Source organism: Mercenaria mercenaria, chromosome 2 (assembly GCF_021730395.1).
Source record: "Mercenaria mercenaria strain notata chromosome 2, MADL_Memer_1, whole genome shotgun sequence".
NCBI classification, from domain to species: domain Eukaryota; kingdom Metazoa; phylum Mollusca; class Bivalvia; order Venerida; family Veneridae; genus Mercenaria; species Mercenaria mercenaria.
The window spans coordinates 104,100,308-104,117,418 of NC_069362.1; the positions used below are offsets into that span (position 1 = coordinate 104,100,308).

General features: G+C 35.2%; 2 protein-coding genes across 2 annotated transcripts in view; one reads left to right on the forward strand and one right to left on the reverse strand.

The window, feature by feature from the left end:
- Nucleotides 1-4,879, reverse strand: part of LOC123564771 (protein zer-1 homolog) — a 42,732-nt gene extending 37,853 nt beyond the window's left edge. The window contains exon 1 of the mRNA XM_045358580.2: nt 4,815-4,879. The gene's annotated coding sequence lies outside the window, so the exon portion shown is untranslated. The remainder of the gene's footprint in view (nt 1-4,814) is intronic.
- An 8,181-nt stretch (nt 4,880-13,060) lies between these two features.
- Nucleotides 13,061-15,451, forward strand: LOC123564772 (heparan-alpha-glucosaminide N-acetyltransferase-like). Its single transcript, XM_045358582.2, has one exon. It carries the CDS (start codon nt 13,122-13,124, stop codon nt 14,862-14,864), a length of 1,743 nt encoding a protein of 580 aa, XP_045214517.2. The 5' UTR covers nt 13,061-13,121; the 3' UTR covers nt 14,865-15,451.
- Nucleotides 15,452-17,111: the final 1,660 nt, after the last annotated feature.

Consider the following 17,111-nt stretch of genomic DNA (forward strand, 5'->3'; position numbering starts at 1 on the left):
CATCATTTATACAAGAAGTCGGGACTCGCCGAATTTAGGCCTAAAAAAATGTTGTGTTTCGGGTCACCCGACCCTACCTAGCAAAAGGCTCCGGCCTTGCTGTATTTTTCGACGCCAGACATCGCGAAATTCGTCGGTCCGACGGACAAGACCGGAAGATTTTGCCGCAGACCGCCGTTTTACGAGTCGAGGCTGGTCCGACCGTCCGTCATACTCGGCCGATCGGGCGAGAGGTTTTTACGTCGTAACTTACAAAATTCAGAAATTACATCCAGAAAAATAACCTGGATTTTGTGGAATTTACCCGCGAATCATAAAGATATCAATACGTTCATGCCGGTAATTTTTCATTCCACGAGCACGTGCGACCTATCGTAATATCTCATTTACATCGCCGTTACTTTTGTTTTAAATATCGACACATACACGAAAAACGCGCGTAGTGCATTCATTCTTTAATATAATCGCTTCAAATTTTCTCCACTGCTTGAGAAGTAATACAGTCTGAATTCTATAACGATTTTAATAAGATATCGACAGAAATGTAGGCAAAATTCTATAAAAACCATCGAATTTTCATATAATTATTTGTAAAATTTCAAACAGCGCGATCTTAATTATTTCTTTATTTCTAAAAGTAAATAAATAATACATACTATGGTCATACAATTCAGACTTTTGACCAGAAAGTACAAAAAAAAACAGAATAAAAAAATCTTAAATAATGAAAAAGCGGCAGCAATTTAAATACATGGAGTAAAACGATCTTTGGCTAGCAGATTTCTGTAAGAATAGGTTACATGACCTCGTGGACGTAGATAGAAATGTGGTTTTAAAATAAAGCAGTATGATGTCGTGGTTTTTAATAAGAATTAAATGAATCTTTGTACACTAATTTTTTGACACGACACTATCAGTGCTCCAGCTAGCTATTTACAGCAGGGCGCATCGCCCGTTCCGAAATTCGTTCCGCCCTGTTGCCCCGCCAGGCACCCTGCCCGTTTTACAACCATTCATTTCTTGTTTTAGCCAAACTTCCCTTTTTTGCCTCAGTGATTATAATACACTGCTTTATTGCCCCCTTTTTATCCAGTGATACACGCCGGGGGGCACTGACATAATTAGCAAACAATTAAACAATTACCTGCTGTAATCGTGCCCGAGGCAGACCATGATATTTTAGACTGCTCCACTAGCATTAAAATCACAGAACCTTAGTGTTAAAACAGTTTGCAAACCAGTCTGAAATCATTATCATTTCGCGCCACCTGTCAAAGTGTACTTTCGTTTTCGGTAATATAGTCGTAAATACCCCTTTATACACAACTGAAACTAAAGTCCAGACAGCAGACATTTAAATCTAATTAATAAAAATCGATCACAATCAAATTTAAATAGGAAAATATTTTGATTTTATAGTTTTACAAGTTTTTGAAATCAAAAGTAGGTTGTCGTCTGCTTTGTGAAATTGCCGATTTTTCATGAAGATTTCTTTGAAATTAGTTTACTAAGATGTAATGACAGGGTACACTTTAATGTCAGATACTGTAAAATGCTGTTAAACTGTCTTTGCATCATAATAATTTTTCAAAAATATTGTTTAAACTGGACATTCGACGACTTTTAGAAAAAAGTGTAACCATATCCGGATAAAAAATTTGGATACCCGGTATGTCTATTACAAGTGCTAAATTTGCTTTTAGACTGCTGTAAGTTAAAAACTTAAAGTCTTTGCCTGATTTCATTTATTTAAGTGGAAGTTTAAACTTTATTTTCTGTATAATATGTTGCACGTATAAATTTATAAATATCAAGTAGCCAACATGGAGAAGATGTATACTGAAATTGTAACAAAATAGGCCTAAAGACATAGATATTGTTATTCAGTATGCAATTACAAAGAAATGTTACAAGTTGAAAATCAGTGCCAAGTAAAATACAAACAGCAGAATTTTTAGTTAATAAATAGGTGCATTAGAGATGACAGACATAGCCTATTAAAAGACCATACCTAAAGTGTGCCATAAAACATGCCTAAATTATGCCAAATTCCATGCCTAAAATATGTTAAAATGCACTGTATGCATGGACCAGTTATATTTTTTTCCCGGGGGAGCACGGTCCCGGACCGACCACCACCCCAGAAGTGCCCTTTTCAGTGCCAGCACCCTGCCCTTTTTTAATCCTAGCTGGAGCACTGACTATGTAAGATATTCTTCTCACAATAATGTAAATTCCTTGAGGGCAAAATAGTCACAGAGGTAGGATATCTACTATTATCTTTTGACACATTTACCTGTCAGTTAATACGGGATATTGCACATTCGCTTTCAAAAAAAAATTAAAGAAGGAACTTTTTTTTATTGATTTCTTCTCAGCAATTTAAAGAACCGAGCCGGTACAATCAGACAGTGATGTGTCACATGGCGCGAAAACATGACGTAATGTCATGACAATCTCGCGCAACTATACCGCTTTGATCTCCACTTCAGATGCAATGATTCCGACACACTTCTTTTGGCTCTTTGAGGGGGTTTTAATTGATGATGAGAAGACAAGGCCAATTACTTAGTTTATCAACGAATAATTACCGATAATTGTTAATTTTTTTTTTTCGCTTTAAACACAGGTGGGTTGAATGATGAATATTGTTTCCATATTTTTGGGACACTTTTCAAAATAATTATTTTTCGGGATTTTTTAATCCAAAGCAATGTAGAATAGACTGGATACAAGAAAAATCTATCAACAGCTGCATACTGATAATAGGAATCAAGATTCCTGTTTATTTCATATTTAATGTTCGGTCCAGCAAATTTTTGTAGTTCGGTCCGGCATGTCTACGAACACAGGTTTGTTTCAAGTGGGTGGGGAAAACATTTTTTGACGGATAGCTTTGTTTGCAATTGATTTTTATTAAATGTCCGATGTTCAGGCCTCCTAGCAGGTCTGAACAAAAATAAAGGTTTTTATAAAGGCTCCAATCTATGGAAATAAAGGCCTTTTAGTGTAAAATATTAAAAAATAAAGAGTAAATAAAGGCTATTTTTGTCGGAATTCTCGTTGAAAACACATAATATATATAGGTATTTACAAATTTAAGTTCAGACAGATATTACAAAAAATTAGGGACAATTGAAAAAATAAGGGTTTTTTTAGGAATTTGTCCCTTTTTGAGCATTGTTTTAGGAATTCTAGGGAGACCTAAAAAAAATAGGAATTTTTAAGAATTTTAGGGCCACTTGAAAGCCTGAATTTGTAGTGTCTACATCAACTTTGCTCAGAATGCTGTATCTTCACCAGACCTTGTCCAGTGTTACCATAGTGTAAACATCATGTCACCAGACCATTTCAAGCATTCAGCTCCATGGTACCTTATGCTGAATACATGGAACACCTATTACCTATATATATGGTCTGGTGAACACTACTGCAAACATCTACATGTATGTGGTCTGGTGAACACAACAGCATTCTGAAAAACTCAAGATGAAAGATACACAAGAAGTATCCTAATAACAACACTTAAAAGGGAGGGAAATACAGCAGTATAACCATTACTTGCTTTAAACTGGCACGGCAAGCAGTCTGAACAAAAATACAGGTTTTGAGTGAAAATTACAGGCTATTTGGCCGTTTTAAAGGTTTTTTCAGAAGATTTAAAGGTTTTAAAGGTTTGCTCTGAAATTAAAGGTTTTTAAAGGTTTTAAAGGTTTCACTAGGAGGCCTGGATGTTTATACATGGAGTTATTATTTTTGTCAAAGGTAAGTGTATTTTTTATAATATGCAACACTATCGCACAGGAGTGTCAGTGTTTCATTTAAACTAATGACTAATGAAGAAGACACAACAACATTTTAAGGACGTATGCTAGAATTTGGTGCGAACATTAAAAAAGAGTTATCTGCCCTTGAAAACGGCATTTCCCCCAAAAATGACGTTTTCAGGGGCAGATAACTCTTTTTCGATACAGGTGACCTATGATTTTTATTGCATTTTTTTGTTTCTTAGATGACTGTCCTTCAATATCCAAAGTTTAAAGAAATTCTGTTATTGGGAAAATTTTCGCCCATCTCATATACAGGGAATTCTAGCGTACGCCTTTAAGCAAATATACATTGTAAACCTTAGGATTTAAGTTGAAACTGAGTAAAAACTACAAGATATAATGGTTTTCAAAAATGAATCACTTTACCTAAAAAAAATAATTTAAAAATTAAAAAAAACCTACCCTACCTAGCAATTTTGGCAATGTTACCAGAACCACAACATTTTTTTAAGCCTTATCAGACCCGAAGTAAAAACAAGTGCGCCCATGACGTCATCCATCTATACGGAATAATCTGGAGGTTTTCGAAGGTTTTGATTGGGGATCACGCGGTCGATCATACATGTTCAATTGCACCATTGGGTGGTTATTTTTGAAAACTAATTATAGTAGCATGGGAATTCCAGAGATATAAATCGGAAAATCATGCATGGTGTCAAATGCCGGTATTCCCCAGATGGTACCGCGGTATCGTACCACGGGAAGATGGTACCACGGTTACCTAGTCCAAATAATTGTACTCGAGTTGAATATCGTTATATTATTTTGACTTGTCGATATCCGCCTCCGAGTACAATTTCATTCATAGATAAATTAGTCGGGACAATTCTTCCACGTATTTTTTGTACCTAACACCGTTCCAACTTATCAAGTATTATTTTTTGGATCTGGAAATGACACTGCCTTAATATTAACAGTCTTCTGCTTTAACAAAATTAATATGACCATGCGTCTGAATGTAATATTTTAATATAATCAAAACACCTGTTAACTTGGCAATCTGCATTTCGTACATTTCCACTTTTTCGATGTTTCAATTTACTTCGACACCGCCTTTACACTTCCTTTTCCGGTTTTTTGTTGTTGCTGTAAGTGGATGTTTTTAAAGTCTGTTCATTTATCGCTTAACATCGTTCAATCGACTCATTATTACACCAATTTATTTGTATTTCCTGTACCATATATATTGCCAAATTAAGGTATTAGATCACTAATAGTAATGTTTACAAAATGGCCTTTGCTTGGTATATTCTGAAAGGTAACCGTGTTTTGCACTATTTTGCAATTTTTAAACAACTTTTACCGTGCCGTTTTTTTTTATAAATCTTGAATTACTTATGGTATCTCCTCAAGCTGAAGTAGAGACAAATTTCAATGTGATAGCCACTATCCAAAATGTTTGCAGAGAACTCATTTTACGATTAATTTTAATAAAAGAAACATCAAAGTATTGGTAAACAATTATAAAACACAAAATAAAAATGTCAATATCATTTTTTCTATGGTGCCTCAAGTAAACGGATTTAATGAGACAGAATTCATACTTCAACATTGAAAAAATAAGGTCGAATGCTGTGTTTCTGTTTTGAATTTTGCTTTCTCCATTTAAAAATAACCTAAGGGCAGACGTAAAACCTACCTAAATTTCTTCCACAATGTATAATCTAAGAGTGAAAGCAAAATAGAGAACTTTCACCGCGTGTAACTCAATATTTTTAAAGATGTGTAACTCTACCCCTTCTGTTTAAGTAGAAAATTCACATTGAACACCAAGAAATCGCTTTTAAGATTCATCTTTTTCCATTTTTGTACAAGAAATCAATAGTAAGTCTTGAAAGAAGTAAAAACTTACTAGAAAAAAAGGAAAATAAGGAAAAAAAATTTGGTCCCAGTAGGGCTTGAACCTACGCCCCCCTAAGAATTGCAGTAAAAGTAGGTTTATGGTAGGAATTGAATACTCTTCAAAAAGAAGGTTCTCTATTAGTGATCTAATACCTTAAATCTTCAGTATTTTTTCAACAGAAGACAATGCAAATAACTCGCATCATTCTAAAGAATTTGTGATCAGTCAAGAGAATTCAAATTTTCGTTTTCTGTGCGTATGTCGGATTTTATGCCCCCGGCATCTACTGATGCGGGAGGCATATAGTGATTGTCCTGTCCGTTCGTTTCCGTACGAGGTTAACCAAATGGGACCGTTTCGTCTAGCATCAATACACCTAACTAGAATGACTTGATACAGATGTAACCTGTGACCACTCTCGTCTTCCGACATCACCTGACCTCAGTACAGTCGCATTATTCATCATTGAAACAACTTCTTATTTCAAGTATACTTTACAAGAAACACATTGCCATAGAATAAAATCTGGAAAGTAGATTCCTCGGAAGCACCGAGAACAAAGCAAACAGTGAAAATTGCAGACTCTGTTTGATCTGGAACAACTAATACGGGGACTGGAAACCGGCATTTACCTTATCTTATGCTGTCGTCCAATCGAAGCGTATGCCGTAGGTTTTCTGCTATTACTCAAACACTTACGCCTTACAGTTTAACTCGTCTTTTCAGTGAAAATCTGGGAAAGCATTTGTTGATTTTTTTGTTGAAAACAAAAGTTCTGCCATGAAATTATTGCCTGCATCTGTTTTTAAATGGAAAACATCTACATTAATTAATGTTACTTTTCGCCCTGTGAAAATGGCTAAATCTAGACTTGTCTTACCCAGAGAGAAAGATGTCGTTTTTTACATGATATTTGCCTTGTTGATTCAGAGTATTTAGAACAAAAAAATTAGGACATATTTTGATGAAAATAGCAAGTCAAAACTGTAAACTGTTGCCTGAAAATACTTGTTTATGATATTGCTCTGTTCTTCACCATTTAAATGCGTGTTAAACCTAGATGATTTTCTGCAGTTTTATCTAAAAGTTCGGAATACTAAATGTAACTTCGTTGTCGGCCTTTTTAAAAAAAATATTGTTATTTTAATTTAAATACATTGTATTTTTCACACATCAGTTTTAAGATTAAATTTATTAAACTAATTTTTGGAGTTTAAACAACAATTTCGTTTGAAACATTCCCTACGTTCAAGAAGAATGTTTGTTTCTGTATGTAGAAATCTGACATTATAAACAATAATTATAATTATGGCTATACAAGATTAAGAAAAGTGTCAGCTTTCTGTTATTTTCCATTTTTTAGCTCGACTATTCATAGAATAGTAGAGCTATTGGACTCGCCCATGCGTCCGCGTCCCGATTTGGTTAAGTTTTTGTATGTAAGCTGGTATCTCAGCAACCACTTGTGGGAATGGATTGAAACTTCACACACTTAATCACTGTGATAAACTGACTTACATTGCACAGGTTCCATAACTCTATTTTGCTTTTTTACAAAATTATGCCCCTTTTTTGACTTAGAAATTTTTGGTTAAGGTTTTGTATGTAAGCTGGTATCTCAGTAACCACTTGTGGGAATGGATTGAAACTTCACACACTTATTCACTGTGATAAACTGTCTTACATTGCACAGGTTCCATAACTCTATTTTGCTTTTTTACAAAATTATGTCCCTTTTTCGACTTAGAATTTTTTGGTTAAGGTTTTGTATGTAAGCTGGTATCTCAGTATCCACTAACGGGAAAGGATTGAAACTTCACACACTTGTTCACTGTCATGATATGACATGCAGTGCAAAGGGTCAATAACTCATCTTTGCAATTTACAAAAGTATGCCCCTTTTTAAGCTTAGGAGTTTTGGGTTAAATTCTTATATGTAAGCTGGTATCTCAGTACCCACTAATGGGAATGGATTGAAACTTCACACACTTGTCCACTGTCATGAGCTGATAAGCACTATGCAGGTTCCATAACCCTATTTTACTTTTTTAGCTCATCTGATTTTTTGAAAAAAAATGATGAGTTATTGTCATCACTTGAGCGGTTGTCGGCGTCGGCGTTGCCTGGTTAAGTTTTATGTTTAGGTCAGCTTTTCTCCTAAACTATCAAAGCTATTGCTTTGAAACTTGGAATACTTGTTCACCATCATAAGCTGACCCTGTATAGCAAGAAACATAACTCCATCGTGCTTTTTGCAAGATTTATGGCCCCTTTTGTACTTAGAAAATATCAGATTTCTTGGTTAAGTTTTATGTTTAGGTCAACTTTTCTCCTAAACTATCAAAGCTATTGCTTTGAAACTTGGAATACTTGTTCACCATCATAAGCAGACCCTGTACATCAAGAAACATAACTCCATCTTGCTTTTTGCAAGATTTATTGCCCCTTTTGGACTTAGAAAATCAGTTTTCTTGGTTAAGTTTTATGTTTAGGTCAGCTTTTATCCTAAACTATCAAAGCTATTGCTTTAAAATTTGCAACACTTGTTCACCACCATAAGTTGACCCTGTATAGCAAGAAACATAACTCTGTCCTGCTTTTTGCAAGATTTATGACCCCTTTTGGACTTAGAAAATATCAGATTTCTTGGTTAAGTTTTATGTTTAGGTCAAGTTTTTCTCTTAAACTATCAAAGCTATTGCTTTGAAACTTGCAACACTTGTTCACCATCATAAGCTGACCCTGTACAGCAAGCAACATAACTCCATCCTGCTTTTTGCAATAATTATTGCCCCTTTTGGACTTAGAAAATCATTTTCTTGTTTGAGTATTATGTTTAAGTCAACTTATCTCATAAACTATCAAAGCTATTGCTTTAAAACTTGCAACAGTTTTTCACCATCATAAGTGGACACTGTACAACAAGAAACATAACTCTATCCTGCTTTTTGCAAGAATGATGGCCCTTTTTAGACTTAGAAAATCATGGGTAGGACAATATTTCTATTACACAAAAAAAATCAGATGAGCGTCAGCACCCGCAAGGCGGTGCTCTTGTTACTAAATTATGCCCCTTTTTCGACTTTCTTATTCATTCAAGCGACAAGGCTGTTAAATAGTCGAGCGTTGCTGTCCTCCGACAGCTCTTGTTTTTTATTCAAATCCAACAAAAATCGGCCCTTTGATAAAGGTTTGAAGTTACGTGGTAAAATATTTCTTCAGGGAAGTGAGCTCGAGTTAATTCGTAATAATATAGCATACCACCACATGCAGTCGCATGCTGTTTTTGCTTCAGAATCCCTTTAGATCAATCCCTGATATTCTAATTATCGCCACATAACATGTGACTGGTAAACCCTTTGAACAATAAGTGTTATAGCTCCATGATTAACATGAGGTAATATGCTAATTACACGCTAATCGATAGTGGCGAAAACAAAATATCGATCGCTAACGACTGGTCGATATTTACAGGTATGGACGACAGCATAATACAGATAAATGTATTGATTTATACGGAGTTTCTACTCCCCGTATTAGACCTTCCTGGTTTGATTGAGTCTGTTCATGAGCAGAAGTTTTCTTAAGCAAAATTCCCATATAATTTTGATTTTGAAAATTTGATAAAAGAAAGATAATTTTCTATATTTGAAATAAATTTGCGCAATCTAAAAAGAGAGTTTTAATTACTCTTTCATTGATTTTTATGCCCCCACCGCTTGGGGGTGGGGGGGGGGGCATATAGATTTGCTCTTGTCCGTCCGTCCGTCCTTCCGAAAATGTGTCGCGCGTAGCTCTGAAAGTATTTGACATATAGTCACAAAACTTTACAGGAATGTTGGTCAGCATGTGTAGTTATGCACCTGGGGTTTCGCGTCCGGATTCATTCAGTCATGTAAAAGTTATGGCCCCTGACTTTGTAAAAATTGGTCATTTTAATGTTGTGTCGTGCCTAGCTCCAAAAGTATATGACCTAGAGTCACAAAACTTTACAGGAATGTTGGTCAGCATGTGTAGTTGTGCACCTGGGGTTTCGGGTCCGGATTCATCCAGTCATGTAGGAGTTATGGCCCCTGACTTAGTAAAAAAATGGTCATTTTAATGTTGTGTCGCGCATAGCTCAAAAAGTATTTGACCTACAGTCACCAAAGTTTACAGGAATGTTGGTCAGCATGTGCAGTTGTGCACCTGGGGTTTCGCGTCTGGATTCATCCAGTCATGTAGGAGTTCTGGCCCCTGACTTAGTAAAAAATTGGTCATTTTAATGTTGTGTCGCGTATAGCTCCAAAAGTATTTGACCTAGAATCACCAAAGTTTACAGGAATGTTGGTCAGCATATGCAGTTGTGCACCTGGGGTTTCGCATCCGGATTCATTCAGTCATGTAGGAGTTATAGCCACTGACTTAGTTAAAAATGGGTCATTTTAATGTTGTGTCGTGCGTAGCTCCAAAAGTATTTGACCTAGAGTCACCAAAGTTTACAGGAATGTTGGTCAGCATGTGCAGTTGTGCACCTGGGGTTTCGCATCCGGATTCATTCAGTATTGTAGGAGTTCTGGCCCCTGACCTGGGAAAAAATTATCATTTTAATGTCATGTAGTGGGGGCATCTGTGTCCCATGGACACATTTCTAGTTATTGTTTAAGCTATTTTGAGTCAACAATATTGAATATACAACAACAATAACGTCTTTTACAATAAGAATATCGAACATACAATAAGAATAAGGACATATAGAATAACAATGGTAACACTTGGAATATGAATGACAAGATATTGAATAACAGTATCAAAGATACAATAACAATAACGAAATATAATAACAATAATGACTTTTACCATAAGAATATCGAACATACCATAAGAATAACGATACATACAATAACAATAGCAATTTTTAGAATATGAAGGACACGACATTGAATAACAATAATAAACATACAATAATAACATACATATATAATTTAGCAACGTTTGACATGCCATAGTCGTGTTGGTTATGTTTTTGTATGTAAGCTGATAACTCGGTATCTACTTACGGGAATGGATTGAAACTTTACACAGTTGTCCACTGTGATGGGCTGACATGCATTGTACAGGTTCAATAACTCTGTTTTGCATTTCTAGCTCATCATGAGTTTTTGAGAGAGAAAAAATGATTAGTTATTATCATCACTTGATCGGCGTCGGCAATGCCTGGTTAAGTTTTATTTTTAGGTCAGCTTTCTCCTAAACTTTAAAAGCCTTTGCTTAAAAACTTGCAACACTTGTTCACCTTCAATAGCTGACTCTGTACAGCAAGAAGCATAACTCCATCCTGCTTTTTGCAAGAATTATGGCCCCTTTTGGACTAAGAAAATATCAGACTTCTTGGTTAAGTTTTGCGTTTAGGTCAAACAATGCTGCAAAGTTATGAAAAAAATATACTGGGAATCCAAAGAGCTTCTTTTCATGTAACAAGCCTATATCAAAATATGAAACAGTGATTTTTTTGCACCGATTTGACTCAGAAATTCGGCGTCTTCCCAATTGACAAAAATGGTCAAAATTCCCAAAAAATGTTTTAAAATTCCCAAAAACGAGATGATTTTTCTCAATAAGATTGATTTCTTGTGAAAGTTGAACTAAAACGATGCAAATAATCATAAAAATTCCGACTCTTATTATGGTTTATTTGCAGAATTTTGTTGCCAATTCGAAGCACGTAGTTTACATAAAACGGGTCATGGCATAGTACAGCATTTAGTATGATTTTCATCACGGTTGCTAAATGCTTTTTCATTTGTCAAAATGAGTCTGGAAAAAAAATTGTTAGAAAATTACCTAAATTATGGGAAAATGTTGCATAATTCCAAATATTATAATAAGAAAATAAAACTTAAACATGCCATCGGTAGTGTTGTAAAATCGGTTTCAAAACAAAATCGATAATCGAATCGAATCTGAACAGCTATTTCGATTCACAATCGATTATATAATCGAAAGTAAAAGCATTCAGACTTACCTATAATTATACTCTTATTATAGATTCCACTTAGGCAATACTGTCAATACATTTCAGATAATTTCATAAAACAAATATACTATGCTTTTATCATTACTTGGGACTAGGGATGTTTATTAAAATTGTACTAGTAAATACTTTTCTTGACAAGTAAATTAAACCAATAACAGTGTCAAGTGATCATGGTGAATACATTTAATGTATTTAGGGAATGCATTTTTACTTTTAACTATAAATTTCTATAAGTATAAAATTGGTTAATTTAATTTCAATCTCGTTGGCTTGATAAGATAAATATAAAACAAGACAGTTCAAGACTATTTCAAAATAAGGTTGACAAATTGACAGACACAGAGAGGCACATCGGGATCATTGTTTAATAATTCACAAAGTCCATACGAATTACGCAGGGTTCGAATAGTTTGGGTACGAAAAGATACCTTTGTTCACATATGATTTTCGGCAGAGTTTGCAAATAAGAGATTGCATGTTGAGGTATTCTTTAATAGGTGGTCCTTGTTTTGTTTTTTCGAAGCCAAAATAAGCCCGCACAGTCGACCAAACTTTTCCTTGACACCTTTTTTCTGCCATTTTAACGTGTGAGAGTGACGTCCCTTGTGGTTTAATTAACGAAATGTATGAAAATAACGGATATATGGAATGAACGGAAAGGGATCAATTGCCCGAAAAGCGCTAGCGACATCGATTTCAGAACTCCAACATCGATAGTCGGCGACCTGCGGCTGCCGGCGACGATTATTCGATTTAACTCGATCATCGTTTCATCACTAGCCATCGGTACTCCAGACATTCGAACATCTTTTGGTAAAGTTAAAGAGAAATCAAATTCAAATCAAACGTCAGAAAAGCAAAGAGATCTGTCCAAGAAATCTGAGTCCCCACAAAATGACCCTCAAAAATCAACAAGCTCATGGTGACCCTAAGCTATCTGAGCCATCAGATCCTGTGACATCAGAAATAACCTGTCTGTTCAACCTCAGTGCATATTGAATGAAATAAATTTACCTTAAAATTTTCAAAATGATTTCTTTATTAAGTTTTGTTAATTTTTCCCAATTTTAAAGTTTATCGCGCTAAAAATTCCCAATTTAAAAGGCATGGGCTGTTGCCAAAAAAAGTAAAAAAAATCACTGTGAAAGTATAAAGATAAATTTGTTGAACTCTAGATGAAATGGACTGGCCTTGATAAAGAGATATGATAACCTGCATTTACCACTTGTTATCTTAGAGACTGACTGATTTAACTCGATAAATGATAATAAACATGTGACTTAGATATAAATTTATTAGTGCACTTTGCATATCTTGTCATCCCATTGTATAACAGAGCGACTTAGTGAAGATGGCAAATCTCCGGTTTACTTCTGTTGTTGTCATCCTTTGTTGTTTTGTATCATTTTGTTGCTGTGACGATCCATCAATTATGATGTGTCCATCTACACGGACAGCGAGAAGTGGAATTAACATAGCTGAACTGTCTGTGAATACACAAGGAGTGAACAGTACGATCGTTTTACAGCTGATTTCTGCTGAATGTCACACTTGTGCTCTGCAGAATGTCTCAATTATTCCAGCAGAGAAACAGAACTGTTCTGTGATAGTTGATACCAGATGGCCAGTACGGATGGCCATCATCACCACTAACCTGGCTGATGTTATTGATGAAAGTTGTAAAGATCTTGGTGCAGGTTTTGAAGAAAATGGAAACTATGTGATTTATGTAAAAATGAAGGACAAAACAATTACTTGTCAGTCCCCTATTCGGACAGGAAGTGATCCAGCTGATAGCAATATAACTATTTATGTTACCATTGGGATTTTTGCTGGTCTGGCATTGGCTTGTTTAGGATTTAGTAAAAGCAAGCGCAGCTTTATGAAGGTCTTGTATCAGATACATCCCAATGCTGTAGACACTTATGCATACACGGAACAAGATCTTGGCACCCCAACAAACGGCTCTAAGGAAAATGGCAATAGGAAGGTGGAACGGCTAAAATCCTTGGACACTTTTCGTGGGATATCGCTTGTTATCATGATGTTTGTAAATTATGGGGGTGCAGACTATTGGTTTTTCAGTCATTCCAAATGGAATGGACTTACTGTAGCAGATTTGGTGTTTCCATGGTTTATATGGATAATGGGAACAGCAATGTCTTATTCTTATCTTTCATTAGCCCGAAAGAATGTGCAGAAAGGAAAAATATTTACCAAAATACTTCGTAGATCAGTTGTCCTTTTTGCACTTGGATTTCTAGTGAGTTCGGCCGGTTCCAGAAATTTCACAAAATGGCGAGTGATGGGTGTGCTTCAGCGCTTCTCCCTTACTTACTTTATAACTGCTACTGTTCACATGTTTGTTATGAAGGATTCAAATGTAGGGGCTACTGAGAAATGGAGGGATGTACGTGATTTAGTAAACTATTGGAAAGAATGGATTGTGCAGTTACTGCTTCTGTTTATACATATTTGTATCACATTTTTTCTCAAAGTACCAGGTTGCCCTACTGGCTATTTAGGGCCGGGTGGTCTTGCGAATGATGGAAATGGCGAAGATGTTAGTCTTTGTACAGGAGGTGCGGCACGATACGTGGATTATTCCATACTTGGAGATAAGCTAATTTATAAAAGTCCAACATGTGCTGAAATCTACCAGACGACAGTACCATATGATCCGGAGGGTTTTCTAGGTGTTCTGACGTCCTGCTTTCTCTGCTTCCTGGGCTTGCAAGCAGGAAAAATACTTGTAACTTTTCAAGGCGTTCAAGCAAGAGTTAAAAGATTCTTAATCTGGTCAGTTGTGTTGGGAAGCATTTCTGCTATCTTGTGTAAAGCTAGTAAAAATGATGGCTGGATTCCAATTAACAAAAACTTGTGGTCGATTTCTTATATTTTGGCCATGGCATCGATGGCGTTTGTGTTACTTACGTTTTGTTACTTGACTGTGGATGTATATAAGGTATGGAGTGGTGCTCCATTCTATTTCCCAGGAATGAACTCGATCGTGGTGTATGTGTGCCATGAAGTATTCAGTACACCATTCCAGACATTTTGGGACATCGAGCCGGGTTCACATGCAGTTGCTATGCTTATCAATGTTTGGGACGTATCATTTTGGATTTTGTTATCATTTTACTTGTATCACAAGAAAATATTCATATCTGTATAAATGTGTGGTCATGTTATGTGTAACGGCATATTATAATGATAAAAAAGAGATATAAGGGCTTTTTGGATGAAAAAAAGTGTACTTTGCTTTCAGTGGGCAGAATATCCATTTCATTGATTTCAAATTATTATTATTATTATTATACCACATTTATATAGCACTCTTTTCATGCACTTGTACACGTTCAAAAGTGCTTTACAGAATAAATTGCAAAAATACAAACAAATACGTATACAAAGATAATGCATTCCACATTAACAAAAATCATGAATGAAAACAAGTATAATTTAAAAAAAAACAAGATAAAAAAAAAATAAATGTATCGGTCAGTTAACAAAATATTGTACAAAAAAGTGGGTTTTGAGCAGGCATTTGAATCCATTTGAATAGTAACATTATTTGTGTAACTTCTGATTAATTTTACTTCATTAATGTCAGAATTGTGTAACAGGATCTTTTCATTAGCATTTTACAGATATTGAAGCTAAAGTGAAATCAGCATTCTAGATAAATTACACATGGCTAGCCTATTCTTTGTAAATAAATGTGTAAATAATTTGTGAGAAAGTAAAACTTGTAAAACTAAACTTTGTTGTGTATATTGAAACTCGCTGCAAAAAAAAAGCTAGTTGTTGATACTTAAGAAGTTGGTGTTGTGGTATAGTTGTTGATGATTTTGGCTATGACATTCTTCTATAGTTCTTTGTAACGCTTTGTTGTTCATGCAGGGCTCTGTAATGATTGTGTATGCAGCACACTCTTCGAAAAATTGTCTCTTGAATATATTACTATAGTTGACGGACATTAAAATACAAATGTACTTAACTCACTAGGTATGGTAAGCAGAATAGGGTGGCAACACAGGGAATGGTATTGACTGATTTTAACCCTTATCCTGCTAAATTTCTATAATGAACTTGTCCATCTTTAAAATTGGACAGTACCATTAACTGTTAAAAGGGGTGCTTAACCAAAAAGATACTGACTGAATGGCGAACAGTGCAGACCATGATAAGACTGCACCTACTGGTGCGAACAGTGCAGACCATGATAAGACTGCACCTACTGGTTTCGGTCCACTGGTGCAAAAATGTCAATAAATGTTCTCCATTCAATGACTAGGATTTGCTAATTACAAAAGGACTGTTGTAAAAAAAATTCAAGAAAGAATAGAAATAAGTTTTGTAGGGAGGAATATGTCGATATGCTCCGGAAGTCAGAAATCAGTTTGGCAAGTACATTTGACATTACACAGTATGTTCATGTATAAATTGAAGGAAAATTAAATCTTAACATGAAATTAGGGAAATGGTAATTGTTAGGGAAAATTGGTGCGAACCAGTTAATGCTAAGTTTAACTTGCTCTGCAGGCAACTGGTCTCAGTCTGTAAAAGAATAAGTTCTATCAACACTTAAGGATTTACATACCACTTTTATCTACTAAATCACTCCATTTCTGACATTCTTGACTCTTCAAAATTAATACTGGTAAACTCGTTACTTTGTTAATGACAGAAGTTGTTTGTTTCTTTCAGAGCACTGTCTTGTGACTGAACACCAGACAGAATGGTAAGAATTTATACATTACAGATTTAGTTTTAAAACTCTTAGTTGAGAAAGCTGTTGTTTTAAAGTTTCATTTAAAATGCAAGTATTTTGCTATGTGTTATTTACCGGTAATTAAATCAGATAGTCAGATACAAATCTACCAGAAAGTGTGTATTGTGCAATGAATCTATAGGTTCAAGAATATTTGTATTGTAGCATAGTATGATTTTTATTTCAGCCAAGACAGATCCAAGAGATCAAGGACTTCCTGCTCACTGCCAGGAGAAAGGATGCTAAATGTAAGTGATGTATTTGTTACACACATTCTTGTTTACAAAGAGAGGTTAAACTTGTATATTTTGCAGCACCTGTGACCAGCAAGTTACTCTGATACCAGGTCATGAAAGCTAGGAAATTCATATCATATGTGATCTAATTTGTGTAGGGATGACTTTAAAAACAAAGTTTGAACTGTACAGTGTCCTTGAAAATTTGAAGAAGGGGTGAAAACTAAATACACAGTTGTCTGTCTGTTTTTAGCTCACCTGAGCAATGCTCAGGTGATTTATTGTGATCGCTCGATGTCCTGTGTCTGTCTGTCGTCTTTCAACATTTAGCTTGTGTATGTGATAGAGGCTGTATTTTTCAACTGATCTTCATGAAATTTGGTCAGAATGATAACCTTGATGAAACCTAGGC

Excerpts from the sequence above, each read along its gene's own strand:
- LOC123564772 (XM_045358582.2), top strand. The coding sequence starts at position 13,122 with ATGATGTGTCCATCTACACGGACAGCGAGAAGTGGAATTAACATAGCT.